Source organism: Zonotrichia leucophrys, chromosome 7, assembly GCF_028769735.1.
Source record: "Zonotrichia leucophrys gambelii isolate GWCS_2022_RI chromosome 7, RI_Zleu_2.0, whole genome shotgun sequence".
In the NCBI taxonomy this organism is placed as follows: Eukaryota; Metazoa; Chordata; class Aves; order Passeriformes; family Passerellidae; genus Zonotrichia; species Zonotrichia leucophrys.
The window spans coordinates 35,263,105-35,277,206 of NC_088177.1; the positions used below are offsets into that span (position 1 = coordinate 35,263,105).

Genomic DNA, 14,102 nt, shown 5'->3' on the forward strand with positions numbered 1-14,102 from the left:
ATGATTTGTTTAAGGAACTGCAGCATGATTTCTGAGGTGTCTCATATTGATTGTGTTGCTATAAAGATAAATGTTTTGCTCAAAAATCAGTCTCTGTCCAGTTCTCACATTTATAATGTACGCACTGAAAGAATATGGAAAAGTCATATTGGGATAACAGGATACCAGTGCCTGCATCACTGGAAGGATGCAAAAGATAGGAGGGGAAATAGGTATCTTTGTTTTTATGAGTAGGGAAAAGGATTTTTATTTTCCATTTTAAGCTTTTTGAAGGCTGTAAAATGTCCAAATTTCAATGGATGAACTGCAGAAGTGGATGAATCTGTTCTCTTAATATTTATGCAGCACTATTCCTCAGAGCCTGAGACATAACAGGCTTAATGGAACATTATTAAGACAATTAAAATTAAAAAAATACAAATATAGAGGAATCAGGCCTGTGTAGGTTTAAATAAAGGACCAGGAGGGGCTACATTGATTACTCTTCTAAAAATTCAGACTTAGCAGTCTGCTAAATAGTAAAAGGCAAAGCAAAGATGTTTTCTAAATAATGCTGAGGGATGATAAGACAGAAAGCCAATGAGCAATCATGGATGGATCACACCAGGATCACACTGGGCTCCACATCCTTATCAGCTCACTCTAACTAAAGGAGAAAGAACCAGCAAGAGTCAAACAGATCTTAATCAAACAGATTAAGACCAAAGTTTTAATTTGTGAGCAGCCAACACAACAGAAGAATTGTGGAGGTATCAGGACAGAATTTAGAGTTTAAGAATAATGGAGAACAAAATGGTAAAATAATTAACACTAATAGGAAACTGTGCCTGGACTAAATTAAGAGAGTTGGAGAAGGAGTGACTCCCTAAGAGCAGCTATGCAACCTGCTTCTAAAATTAATATGTGAAAAGAAGCTGCACATTTTCTTTGAAAATGACTATGTTTAAAAATAGCCTACTGTCAACTCAGTAAACTCTTTAGTGAATTGATTTATGTTTTCTCAGTTATTCCATATTTGTTAATGGACTTTGTAGGAGTTTTTGAGAGAAAGACACAAAACACAACTCTCTTCCTCTCAGGTACTGTTAAAACAGTTTCTGAATATATAAACACTTCTTAATCAAGTATTCAAGACAAATGCAGCCAGTTCAACAGCTATTTAGTCAAGAAAATTTAGTGCTGAAGATTATTGCAACTCTATTGCAAACTCAAAGTTACACAGCTGATTTTTGGCTCCTTGGATATGCCTGAGGCTGTTACCTGTCTGTTACTCATAGTACACATCCAGTGCCTAAAAACATATGCCTTTCTGTTCTCTGAACATTCACTGGAATTTCACAAGTGACAGCAGGGTAGAATGAGATATGAGCATTCCCTTTGCTCTAATTGCAGCACAGCATTACTCATTATGGATTAGAAAAAGCCAGAATGTATGCACTGATCTTTGTGGGGTCCCCAGCTATTTCTGTAGTGAAAGGAATAGGGAATAGCTACAACTAGCATGTAATCTGCATTCTTGTTTTAGGGCTACAACTTTACTTTTTCTCCTTCCCCCCAAAAACTCCTCTCATCTACTCATTGCCTGGAATAGTTTCCTTTCTAAGTGTACATTCCAGAGTTATGATAATATGAGACTTTTACTTTGAAAAAAGAGCTCCAGTGATGAATTTGATCTGAGTGATCACCAACCACACCTGATCAAGACAGTCCTACATCAGTCCCAACAAAACTCTCTTGGCTCTCCTTTGTCCTCTTTCATTGTTCCACCCCTGAAGTTTTGCTGAAATATCTCATTGTCTTTTCATTCCAAGTGAAACCAGCATATCATAAGAGGAGATGCCCAGGGCAAACACAGTGAGGTGTGGAAATGTACCAGCAGCAAGGAGCAATTCTCAGAGTTTCTGCTCTCTCCTGTTGAGGTTGGTGACCTGAATGAAATTGAACTGGCATTTCTAATCCTGCCAGAGATACTGAGTGGTAGAAATACCCCTGCTCCCCAAAGGACAATAAATGCAAGGATTTCTGTAGACATGAGCTGCTCAAATGAGCATTATGAATGTCCCAGATGACCTGGGCAAATTGCAAAAAAGCCAGCTCTGAAATGAGCCAGTTCACAGCTTACTGCAGACTACAAAGGGCCTAAATCTACTGAAGAGCTGATTTGCAAGAAGGTCATAGCACATGTGGCTCCACCTACATAAATGTTATCAATAAGACTTGAAATTAAGTACAGAAAAACATTATAGGAAATCTTGATATTCAACATCTGTAATTTTCTAAACCACTCTTTTCTGATGAAAAATAAGTGCCTCATTTGACTTTAAATACTAAAATATACTGAAGCTAGTTTGTGTCTGCCTGTCATAGTCCATGAAATCATACCTTCGAGCTAGGAGACATCTACATAGAGACATATCCATCATCATTTAGGGCACATTGGTTGGGAAAAAAAACTGTATCTATAAAAAATTAAACTCATTATTTACAAGCTAAATAGGTTGAATTTATTAAGAAATCCCCTCCTTTCTTGCATTAAGAAGATATGGATAATTTATTTCCAAGTAGCAAAGGACAATTCAGACTTGTACACCTGGCCTAAAAGGTGAGTGTGTGGAGAAAACCAAATAATTTTCTTCCAGTGTAATGGACTCAAATGCCCATGATGATGAAGTAATTTTAATAAAGAAAGGCCCAAACACTAGGCAAGTAAAGCAACTACATCTATGCACAGTAAATACCACAGAATGATTTCCATTGCAGATGGTAAGTGCTGTGGCACTTTTTACAAGGTAAGGACCTAGCAAATCTAACTCTTCATTTAAAGTCCAATTATTCTACCAGAATAAAATACAATTAAATTCAAAACAACTCTTCCAGATATTGTAGGAATGACAAGATGTTCAAAACATCAAGGTGCCTTATTTCAAAAGTATGTCAGCAAAAGGAGACAACTTGCTTACAAGATTCAGACATTTCAAACATGGCCAGGAAACACTTTTTCCCCTTAAAGGTATGATCTTGTGTAACTGCCCTCTCTAGACAGCTTGTTCCCATGGAAAGAGGCATCCTTACAAATACCTAGAGAGATACCAAACATGATAAAACAATAGATCCAAAACTCAGGACATTGATTGTGGTTTTCCTTGCTAGAAAATGCTTCCCACACTGCTGCCACAAAGCTTTGTTTTATAGGATCACAAAAATAAGCCATACTACTTTGTCCTTTTTTTCTGACTCTTCTTGTGTTTCCTCTCTTCTCTTGGAGTTTTATTAGTTCTTTTTTATCCCTCAGAAATATTCTGTCCTTTAGTACCCTAATGTTCCACTTGAATAGGATGGGACTCCCACTTCTTCGAGCGAGAATTTTAACTGGAGGGTAAATATAACTAATTGGTCAAAGGGAACAACCTTCTTTTTCACAGCCAACGTACCTGAGCTGAATTTCATATTGCCCTGCATGACGAGACTGCACATTCCTCAAGACCAGTGTGAAGATATCTTCATTTTGCAGGATTTCACACGCTGTTCCCGGCATTATTTCCTTCCCATCTTTAAACCAGTGAACAGTGGGGAAAGGATCTCCAGCAATGGCACAGGATATCAGGACATTTTGCCCAGGAGCTGCTGTCACTGATCTTGGTTTGCTAATGAACCAGGGCTGAATACCATCCTGAGGTTCTGCAGTTTACAAACACAGTTTACAAGTCAGAAGAAAATGCCAAACTTGAATGTCACCACTAAGCTAACTAATTTCAGGGAAGGCAATCACAGGCAAGGAAAGCTATTTTGAACATGCATGGTATAAGTTTTTAATCTGAAAAATAAGTCAGACTTTAATTTTGGAAGTAACTTGCGTTCGTACTAAAATTAATCATTTACTTGGCACTTTACTGGCTTGATCCAAGCTTATATTAAGAGCAAAACAAAGGGACTTTAAAGCTGCCCTAAAAGGAATCTTGGAGATTTGTCCTTAGAGAACAGGGGTAGGAATAACTTTAACGCCAAGTAACAGTACTATGACTGCTGTGCAGTTGAGAGCTCATGCAATAAATCATCATTAACAATTGCATAAAATTGCATTTAATATAGAAGACTGACCCCAAGGCCAGATCTCAGGGGGGCTGGGGGAGAGAGGAAGGTCTGAATTCAGAGCAGACAGTGACAATAGACTAAACAGCTCTCTCAAACACTGCAGATAAGATATTCTATATTAAAATAATAAAAGTCTCACAGTGATTTCCACTAATTCTCAGTAGTGGCTATGAGGAAATGTCAATATTCATTATGTCAATACTAGAAGAAGTCCCTGTCACAAAGGCAGTGTGTGCCCAGGCACAGGAAGTTGGTAGGTACTTGAGTGTTTGCTGAGGGGTTAACATCATGTGAGGAGATTTAAAGCCAAATTTTTTGCAGCTGCTTCTCAGACTGCAGAAATCATGTCTTCCTCACCTGCTACCACTACAATGCTAACATTAAAGCCAGGATACCTAGCTCCTAAAAAGCTTTTTCAAAGACTAAGGACTTCAATTAGAAACAAAAACATATTAAAAGGTTCACTTTAATCCATAGTTAAGTAAGCCTGATAGTTGTAATCTAAAGCTGCATTTAGCAGAAGTTTTGCACTGTCCCTAGAAATAGGACTCAGGAATGCATTTTTGAAATAGTAACATAATGTTCCAGAGTGAAAAGATTTTTTTTCCAAGCTGCTTCTGCTCAATATCCTTTTTAATTCAGATGCAGAGACTGAGAACTTGAGCGTCCTTCACAGGAAACCTTATAAACACTCATGTATTTTAAACAGACATTCCTCCAGCACAATAGAATAATAATTTTCTTTCACCATTTTATAAAGTGAAGAGGAATTTTCTACCTTGAACTGTCAATGTAGCTTGTGTTTGACTTTCTCCTACTTCATTCCAGGCTTCACAGGTGTATTTGCCTGTGTCTTCAGGAAACACCTCCTGGATGTACAGACTGTACTCATTGCCCTTCTTCTCAAAGTGGAAATCTTCTGTCTCCTGGATTTCTTTCCCATTATGCAGCCAGATAATTTCAGGAGATGGGTTAGCTAAAAATAAGCAAGCAACAAAAATCTGAGACACACAAAAAACCCCACCATATATCAATTAATAAAAGGAACAAGTTTGGGGTTTTTTGCCACCTGATTCTGCAATTTCATCTTCAAAACATTCAGGAATTTCTATAATTAACTCTGTCAATGCTGTGAAATGGTCTGCATTATTATGATTAAAATACAAATGAATTAGGGAAGCATGCATACAACATGAGAGGGAGAATGAGTTCTAGACACCACAAAGATGGTTATTAAGAGCTTCTGATACCAAAGTTCATACCAGGACTGCTCTTTCTGTTGCCCTAATCTTACCCCAGCTGACAGGAACTCAATCTTTTTTGGTTCACAACAAAAGCTATTGCAAGTCCACTTACAACAGGAGGACCCACATTAAACTTATATCATTATATCATTCCAGTCAAGAAACTCTTCTACAGGTCTGATGTTAAAAATGGACAATGTTCAGCCACACTGAAGATCACATTAGACCTAGCTTTTAAATCTGGTTCCTAGAAATATTTCCAAATGTAAAGATACTGGCTAAAAATATGGAAAAAACTACACACTTTGCAGCAGGATTTTATTTTTTATGTAATACTGTTCTATAGCTACACACCTGATACCTCCACAGTCATTATCACTTGACTTCCATCCATTACTTTGAGGTCAGTCAGGCCCTGGAGGAAGATGGGTGCAAAAGTCTTGTTTAACTTTGTAGCCTGTGCATTCTCTGCCTTCTTGCTGCTCTTCTTTTCTGTGAAGTCAGGAAAAAAACAAAAGGGGTCTCTTACTGGAATTTTCATGACAAACTTTAACTGACCTTAGGCTCAACATGATTTCAAGACAGTGGTTTTGCTTCAGCTCTCAGAAGGCAAAAAATAACTGAAACCACCTAATATAGCTGTTTTGCCTTGCCAGTATTCCAAGTAGAAAGACAAGAAATAGGAATGGAACTTTCTTCCGAGAATCATCTTAAATCATTGTTAACAGATGTCATAGAATATCGCTGAGAAATTACAGTCATTTTTCCCCAAGTACACATTCTCAGGTTAAAAAAAAAAAAAAATCAAAAAAAAAAAATCAAAGCAACCCAAAAACTTGTAACCAAAAATTCAGTGCCTGTAATCACTGCTAAATTAATCTGAAAACCCTAGGGGATGTTACAAGTTGCCATTGCTGTGATTGATGAGTTAGAAATGTGAACTCATTGCAGCACAGGATTTGTAACTCTGTAAGTAATTACAAACCATTTAGATTGTTAGATGGTCAATATCCAGTAGGTTTGAGGTCACCACACTCTTCTCCTGTACTTCAGTTCAACAATTGATTGATGATGGGAAAAACTGAAACCTGAGGTTATTAATATATATCAGAAAACTGTTGGATTAGGGCTTTTAGTTTTTTCTTTTGAGGCTGCACAATCAAGTACTGAGGGAATTTAGAATTAAATAATTGACTCTTAAGTCTATCTGTGATATGCTGTTTCCACTAGCCCCAGCCATTCAGAGGCTATGAGACAAGACCATTTAGCTATCTATATGTTACAGTAGACCAGGAAGTCTGCTCCTGCTCTAAAAACCTGAGCAATGACACTTCTGAAGCCCAAACAGTGATCATGACCAAATATAAAAGTCATAAATATTTATCAGTCCCTTGGATACACTTTTTGTTTGGTTTAGCTTGTTTTCAGATCTCTTACGCCTTGCCTTTAAAATTCCAGCCCTACGTTCTATCCACAAATGAAAACATTTTTATTTTGCTTATCCCTACCTTCAAAATTTACAAAGGAATATCAATCACATCCAAAATAGTATTACAGAAAGTGATAGGCTGGAGGAAAACCACAATTCATAAAATTAGTGATTAGAAAACAAAGACAGCAACTCACTGAGAAAGCCCACTGAACCTCCTGGAAGTAAAAAGTCAAGTTTGTACTGGGGTAATTTGAGCTCAGCATAAATTTGGAAGCAGCCTGGAGGGGAAGTTTTTCCTCTTCTCTAGCAAAGCTTTTTCTAGCCAAAATCTTGTCTCACTGGCTCATGCTGCAGGTCTTTTCTTGGCACTGAGCAGGGAGACATTGATGCATGTGAGAATGGAAATATGGGACCTGAGTGAGACCCATTTGGATTGGTGCTATGGAAGCACAACTCTGCAGTGCCTGATTCACCATCAGACCACACTGATCAGCCTTAGGGCTTCCCACAGCACCTGCTTGGAAGTGACTAATGCTGCACAGAAAACAGGCAAGAAGCTGGGGGAAACTCATCCAGAGAAATAAACTTCTGTGGTTCACCATAGCCCTCTGTTGTGTAATGGTTACTCAGAGAAACTGCTGTACTAAGCAATAGCAGCACACGCACCTTCCCTGCTCTAATGCCCTGCAGGAAATCCCTTTGTCCCTCAAAGGGAAACTGTCACAAAATGTGGGGGAAAGAAGAAATCCACATAATGAAAAAAAGGGGAAAAGAAAGGAAAAAAAAAGGAAAAAAATTCCCAATAAAATAGTAAGACAGGAAAAAGGCATAGGGAAAAAAAAGAATGAAAAGTATAGTTAAATAAAAGTTCTTGTTATCCTTTTCACTGAAATAACTGATAACACTGCAAATCTAGAAGGCAGATATACAAGAAGAGGAAAGCAGGGAAAGAAAATCAAAAGCAGAGGTGTGGCTCTAGACAAACAAAGGAATCATGGCTAAAACAATCAGAATTCTTACCCAAACATGTGTCATCAAGGACACAGCAAATATATAGCTAATAAGTCTGATTTCATGGCAACTTGAACAGGGTTTCTTCAAAACACAAGCTTTCCCCCTACTCTAAAAATATATAGTTTTAAAGGAGATCTTTAATCGTATGCTGCTGTTTAGAAGTGTATGTTAATCAGTAGCATTTCATACCAACAACTTAATCAGAATATCACAAAAATAATCAATATCACAAAAATAATCAAATATTTATTGATGTAGCAGCAACAATTAAAAAGACTTTAGTTCTAACACAAAAATGCTATTTCATTAAGAAAGCATGAGGGCTGATTTAATGTAATTTTTTTTTTCCTTTACTTAAAATTTGATGTTGTGGACTTCTAGACTTAGAAAAAATTAAAGTTACCTACTGACAACTTTAGTTTCTCACAGATGTTTTACACAAGAAAATGCAGTCCATTTTAATTCTGTTATTTAGTCTAAAATCATTGCATTTTTTCAGAAGGGACTGGTACAATCTTGCAGAGGCCAAATTACAAAGCCTGAATGTTAACTATTTTCACATTCTTCCAAAGCTTGTAAATGCTTTTAGTTGTTTATTTATGATAGCACTATGCAGTGACTCAATGTTTGATGAATGCTTTAACATTTCACAATTTTACAAAGTAATAGCAGTACTCTACATATAATATACCTAAGGGCTCCTTCAATTTTAGCCTTACAGGTCTTTGGAAAAACAACAATAAAATTGATTTTGGAGTGAAAAGATGAGATGCTGATCATTTGAGATTAAGCAAATAACTCTTATTTCTATTTATGTTGAAAAGATACTGTGTGATTTTACTTCCTTTTGAAAACACCTGGCCTTATTTTGACACTAAAATATTGAAAGGAAAACCATACACAAAAAGCTGTTTGCAAAAGGGTGGCTTCAAGTGCAACAACCATAGAAGTTCACATTCCCTGGTCACTGCTAGGTGCTTGCTAGTTTCATACATCAGGAACAAAATCCATGACCTGTACCAGGAAAATAGTAGGGAAGCAGAAATGAAAACAGGACACAAATAACAAACTGCACAGAAAGTCCTGGCCAGGATTAGTGCTTGCTTTCCCTCATTCCTCCAAAGTCCCTTTGACCACATAAACTCTGCTGGGGTTCAAAATCCATAGCTCTCAGGGAGGACAGGAGGAAAAGAAGAAGGCAGAGGTAAAGTTCCCAGCTGAGGTACTGCCAGTCACTGTGCTCCTGGCTGCAACATCCTCTTTCATAACACTGCAGGGTATTTCTGCTGCCAAAACTACGGACAATAAGAATACGGCACATCTGGCACCAGAAAGGAAATCTGGAACCCAAGGAAAATTTTGTTTGACATTAGCATAAAGGCATGACTTCATTATGTATCTATGCATCCTCAAGCTTATTCAGCTGGATGTGAAAAAAGAGGAGATCTGATCTCTGTCTATTATGTTAATGCTCTCTAATCACCTACAGCCATTTAATAGCTCCCTCATCACTCTTAATACTTTTTGCTCTCACATAGGAGTAGGTTCATCTCTAAGAATGAAAAATAAGAATACAAGAGTCAACACACAGTTACTAAAAATTCCTCTGTCAGTTAATTTTCTCTGTCCCTTTCACCTCCTCAATCAGCTTCTGCTGGTACACTCAATTTCCTCAGTTCATGGGGGACATTAGAGAGCCCTACCTACTGCTCCTACAGACGGGCTTGATAAAACACAGGTACATTTCAATGACTTCTTTTCAGACCTTGTGTCTAATGTACTTTATTGTAGCTTACAAAAGCTGCCACCATTTTATAGCCACAGCTGTTGGTTTTACACAGGTTAAATACAGTAAGATAATACAGAAGAGAGCTATGATTTTCTGAGAGGCATCTCACAGAGAACAATTTTTGCACAGAGCCTGGCATAATGTGTAAGCCCAGTTGGAACCTTTCTAATGGACAGTGATCCCTCTGTCATTTCAACAGGTTTTTGATAAGGTGTTACAAAGATAGATTCAAAAGTCCATCACAATGATCCCACTTAAAAGTTTCCTGTTCTTTGCCTTTCCTTAGGCTTTAATATGCATGAATGTTGGGAAACAGCAAGTAATAAGATGCACAACTCAGTGGGAAACACAGCCTGGGAGACCAGAAATAGTAAGCAAAGCATGTAAATGGTGCTTTTTATACCCACATATATTTTCAACAAAGCAAAAGGAATATAGGCTCTTCCCACCACATTCCCTTACCCCTGAGGGTTCATTTTTTATTAGAAAGGCACTCTAATAAGCACTCAAATCTATGTTGAAAAAAGCCACTTACTGCATTAAATCCATAGAGATTAAGGAGAATTTAAATTCTTTCAATTTCTTAGGAAAAATACAAATTCTTGGTATATTCAGATGGCAATGCGAAAAGATATATTATCTTTGATGTAAAATTATTTCTACTAATCTCTTATTCTGTGCTCCATGAATTGTGTAATCAATAGTAAGATAATCAATCTACACTGACTATATACAAATATGGATTATTTATTAACCTGTATTATTAGAAATTTAGAGTGATAAAAAATGCTCTCCTTTTATTTGAATTTTCTCAATCCAGGTTTTAAAGAGTCCTTACATAAATTTAACCTCTGCATATCTGCAGACTGGAAGTTATTGCAAGAAGAATCTTAATGTTAGATGTGGGTCTAAACTGAAATAAATTTGAATTCTGTTAAGCCTTGACCTGGATCAGGACTTAGGACTTCAGCATATTTGTAAACATACTTATATTGATAAGCAATGGTGAATTATTGACCTGAATGTGCATATCTAATAGAAAAGGGGAAAATTCATGCCGCACTGAACAGCTAACCTAGTACAAGTCAATTGTACAATACACCTGTACCGGTTTAATGGCAATTATGCAACCAACTATTTATATTCTAAGGTAAAAGACACAGATAAATCTATATCCTTGAGAGAAGGAAAAAAAGAATCAATAATTGCACAGTGCCATTCCTATTCCCAGCTTTGCTGCTGAAACTGAAGAAGAATATCCATATGAGGATGCAAACTTTAAGAAAGTTTCCAAAGACTAGACCTGGGTTATAGTCAAATCAGTTAACATTTTATGGAGATCATCTAGTCTAGGAAATTTTCTTGTTCATCTGCCTACCCTGATGTACTGAAGGCATTTTCATGTGAGCTGCAGAATGCTGACATCTCCTGTTGAAATATCAGGACTTCAGCATGCTGAGCGCTGCACAGAATCACACAATAACTGAGTTTGGAAGGAGCTTCTGGAGATTGGCCTTTCCAGCCCCCAGCTCAAGCTGGGTCAGCTAAAGCACTGCATTTACACACAGCTCCAGTGCACCAACTCAGTGGCCAAGGCCAGGGTTACAACTGGTCACAAGTCAAGGACACACGAAGAATAGAGAGTTTGCTGCCTTATGTTCAGAACACGGCAAAACCTCGCAGTGTTTAGTCTTACAAGAGGTTTAATTATACTGGAGGAATCTGTTTGCCAGCATTGTGGGGCTGGCTGCCAAGCAATGCCTGCTCCGAGCCGTGCGGAAGGGCTGCCTCGGCAACATTTACCATTTATGGTGCTTAAATATCAGTCTGGCCCACAGGCCAATAACTCAACTGAGCTGAGGAGAATGCTTAACTCACAAAGTTCTGTGTGAGCCGGCTCAGAGAGAGAAGCACCAGATTCCACTAAAACCTCTCAAAACAAGACTTGGGTTCACACACACATCTCAAGCTTGAAAAGAGTTTCACATCCTCAAATGTTTTTGGTGTAAACAAATCCAGCCATTACTAAATCTTAAGCTAACAATGCAATCTGTAAAGTTAAGAGATTTTATAGGGCAAAAAATTAATATGAAGACACATATTTGTCTTTCTGTAAAGTGTCTTTGCCTCAGGCATGAGGCATACCATTTTCTACAAGTTTTTCAAAAATTCAAAACTTGATTTATAATGGCATTAAAACGTATGAGACCTTTATGTTCCTGAGACATCTAGGAACATTTCTGCTTTATTAGAGATCTCAGGTTAGTATGCCATTTTACAAACTTAGGTCATGAGAACTAGGTGTTCAATGACCTAGCAATGTTATTTACACATTTACCTCCCATCATTTTTTTGCAATTATAGTCTGTTTTTTGTAAATGGAAGATAAGATTTAAGAGCCGGAACAAGTTATAGTCTGCATGCTGTCCTTGCACAACACAGAAAAACAGTTAACCTAAGACTGACAATGCCCTAAGCCTGTACCAGTCAGGGTGGCTGGGGATATACAAAGGAGACCAAGTTCCACTTTATCTTGTCTGGAAATCTTTATTTTACTCTGGGCTAGGCTTCAAGCCCTATCCTGCAGCTCCGTGTATGCTCCTTCTTCCCAGGCTCCTTCCTTTGTATGGGATACCAGCAGGTCAGCATTTTAACCTCTTTTGCCAGCTCAGTTTGTTCTGCAAACTGAGTTGTTGCAGTGGAGCAGTGGAACAGGCTCCCCAGGGAGGTGGTCACAGCACCAAGCCTGCCTGAGTTAAAGAGCCATTTGGACAAGGCTCTCAGGCACAAGATGGGATTCTTGGGGTGTCCTGTGCAGGGCCAGGAGCTGGGCTTGATGATCCTTGATGGGTCCCTTCCAACTCAGCACATTCTATGATTCTGTGCAACTGAGATGGCACCTCAGAAATCCCACTATCAAAAGGCTGCACCAGTAAGAATCATGGTGTGGGTGAACAGTCAGAATAGAACCGACTGTCTCAGGTAAATGGGGTCTACAAGGATTATCTAGTCCAGCTGCCTGACCAGTTCAGAGCAGACCAAAAGTTTGGTCCTGTTGTTAGGGACATTGTCCAAATACCCCTTAAACCCTGACAGGCTTGGGGCATTGATCACCTCTCTAGGAAGCCTGTTCCAGTGTTTGACCACTCTCTCAAAAGGTGATTCCTGATGTCCAGCCAGAGCTTCTCCTGGCACAGCTTTCAACCATCTCTTGAGTCCTATTGTTGGATTCTAGAGAGAAGAGAACTGCATTCCCTACATCCCTCTCTGCTTCCCCTCCTCAAGAGAAAGTTCCAGAAGAGTGCAGGGGTCAGATACAAAATAGATGTCTGGGTTCATAGCAGACCACTCTGCAGTCAGCAGACCAAATTCCTCCCTGACAGTCTCACTGGAAGCTCCTGCAGCCAAAGTGGTGTTTGCTTTTGCCTTCAGAACTGTCTGCCTTATTAATGACTTACCCTGTTTGCAAGTTATTTACATCAAGTAATTGCTCTTTTGTCACTGTCAAAGACAGCAACTCCATGGAAGGCCTGAGAGCTTGTATACCTACCAAATACATTTGTAAGGCAGCTCAGCTGTCCACTGGTAACAAATTCCCCAGCATCAGAGACCAGTCTGACAAGCAGAACTTCAGGAAAGGTGCTCCATGGACACTAGATCAAGCCAGGTTAGCTCCACAGTGAAAAAAGGAATTATACTGAGTCAGTTCTATTTCACCTTCACACCTGTACAGTCTCAATTTTAGTGTGACTGCCCAGGTAGATTTTACTTTAATTGCAGGGAGTCGTGATGCATAGATATACCAATTCCATTAGAGAAAAAACTGGGCTGTGCATGAGCTGAAATGCAATGGAGGCACAGTAAGAACAGGCAGTCACATAAATCACGTGTCCCTGAAGATGCCACCAATCTAAAGAGTTACAGCCCCTTCAGCCTTTCCCTTCTCTGGCAAATCCACACGGGAAACAAAATTAATTATCCTGTGGTAATATTAAAACAGTTCAGCTCCTCTCTTGGGTGAGCCATCAAAAGGATACTGTACTAAGAATGCTGTTAGGGAATCCCTCAAAGACAAATAAGACTCAGATTGAGAGCTAAGAAACCACATTTTAAGTTAGACTAATATAAAGAGGAAAAAAAGAGAAAAAACCACAAAAACATTGTATTTCTGGGTATAGTTGGTGTCAGGAAGGTATTCTAAAGCAAGACCTGTTTGGCATTTAAGTCCATAAAAGATAAGGTAGCTCCAGCATGGCATTGCTTGTGGTTAGTTTTCTCTTCTTGATTAATTCATATTAAAAAAATTTTGAACCAAAACACTACCCTGAAAAAAAAAAAAAAAAAAGAGGATCGATCTGTGTATGTGGCCCAACAGTCAGGCCTTCTTTAAAATGAAACTGCAGAGAAGCACTTCCAGTAGCACACAGCTGTACAAGGTTCCTACCCTCTGTTCTGTTCCTCTGCTGCAAAGCAATGATAGATGCTTCCCTTAAGCAACTTCTGGAGAGTTTTAAAGACTGAGCAAATCCTG

At 38.5% G+C, this 14,102-nt stretch overlaps 1 protein-coding gene across 7 annotated transcripts in view; it reads right to left on the bottom strand.

Moving 5' to 3' along the window:
- Positions 1–14,102, bottom strand: part of MYLK (myosin light chain kinase) — a 196,111-nt gene that overhangs the window by 77,860 nt on the left and 104,149 nt on the right. For all 7 annotated transcript variants that reach the window (XM_064719107.1, XM_064719109.1, XM_064719110.1 and 4 more), the window contains 3 exons: positions 5,691–5,828; positions 4,871–5,068; positions 3,432–3,678 (listed from right to left, as the gene is read on the bottom strand). In XM_064719107.1, the coding sequence (XP_064575177.1) occupies positions 3,432–3,678; positions 4,871–5,068; positions 5,691–5,828 (583 nt within the window). The remainder of the gene's footprint in view (positions 1–3,431; positions 3,679–4,870; positions 5,069–5,690; positions 5,829–14,102) is intronic.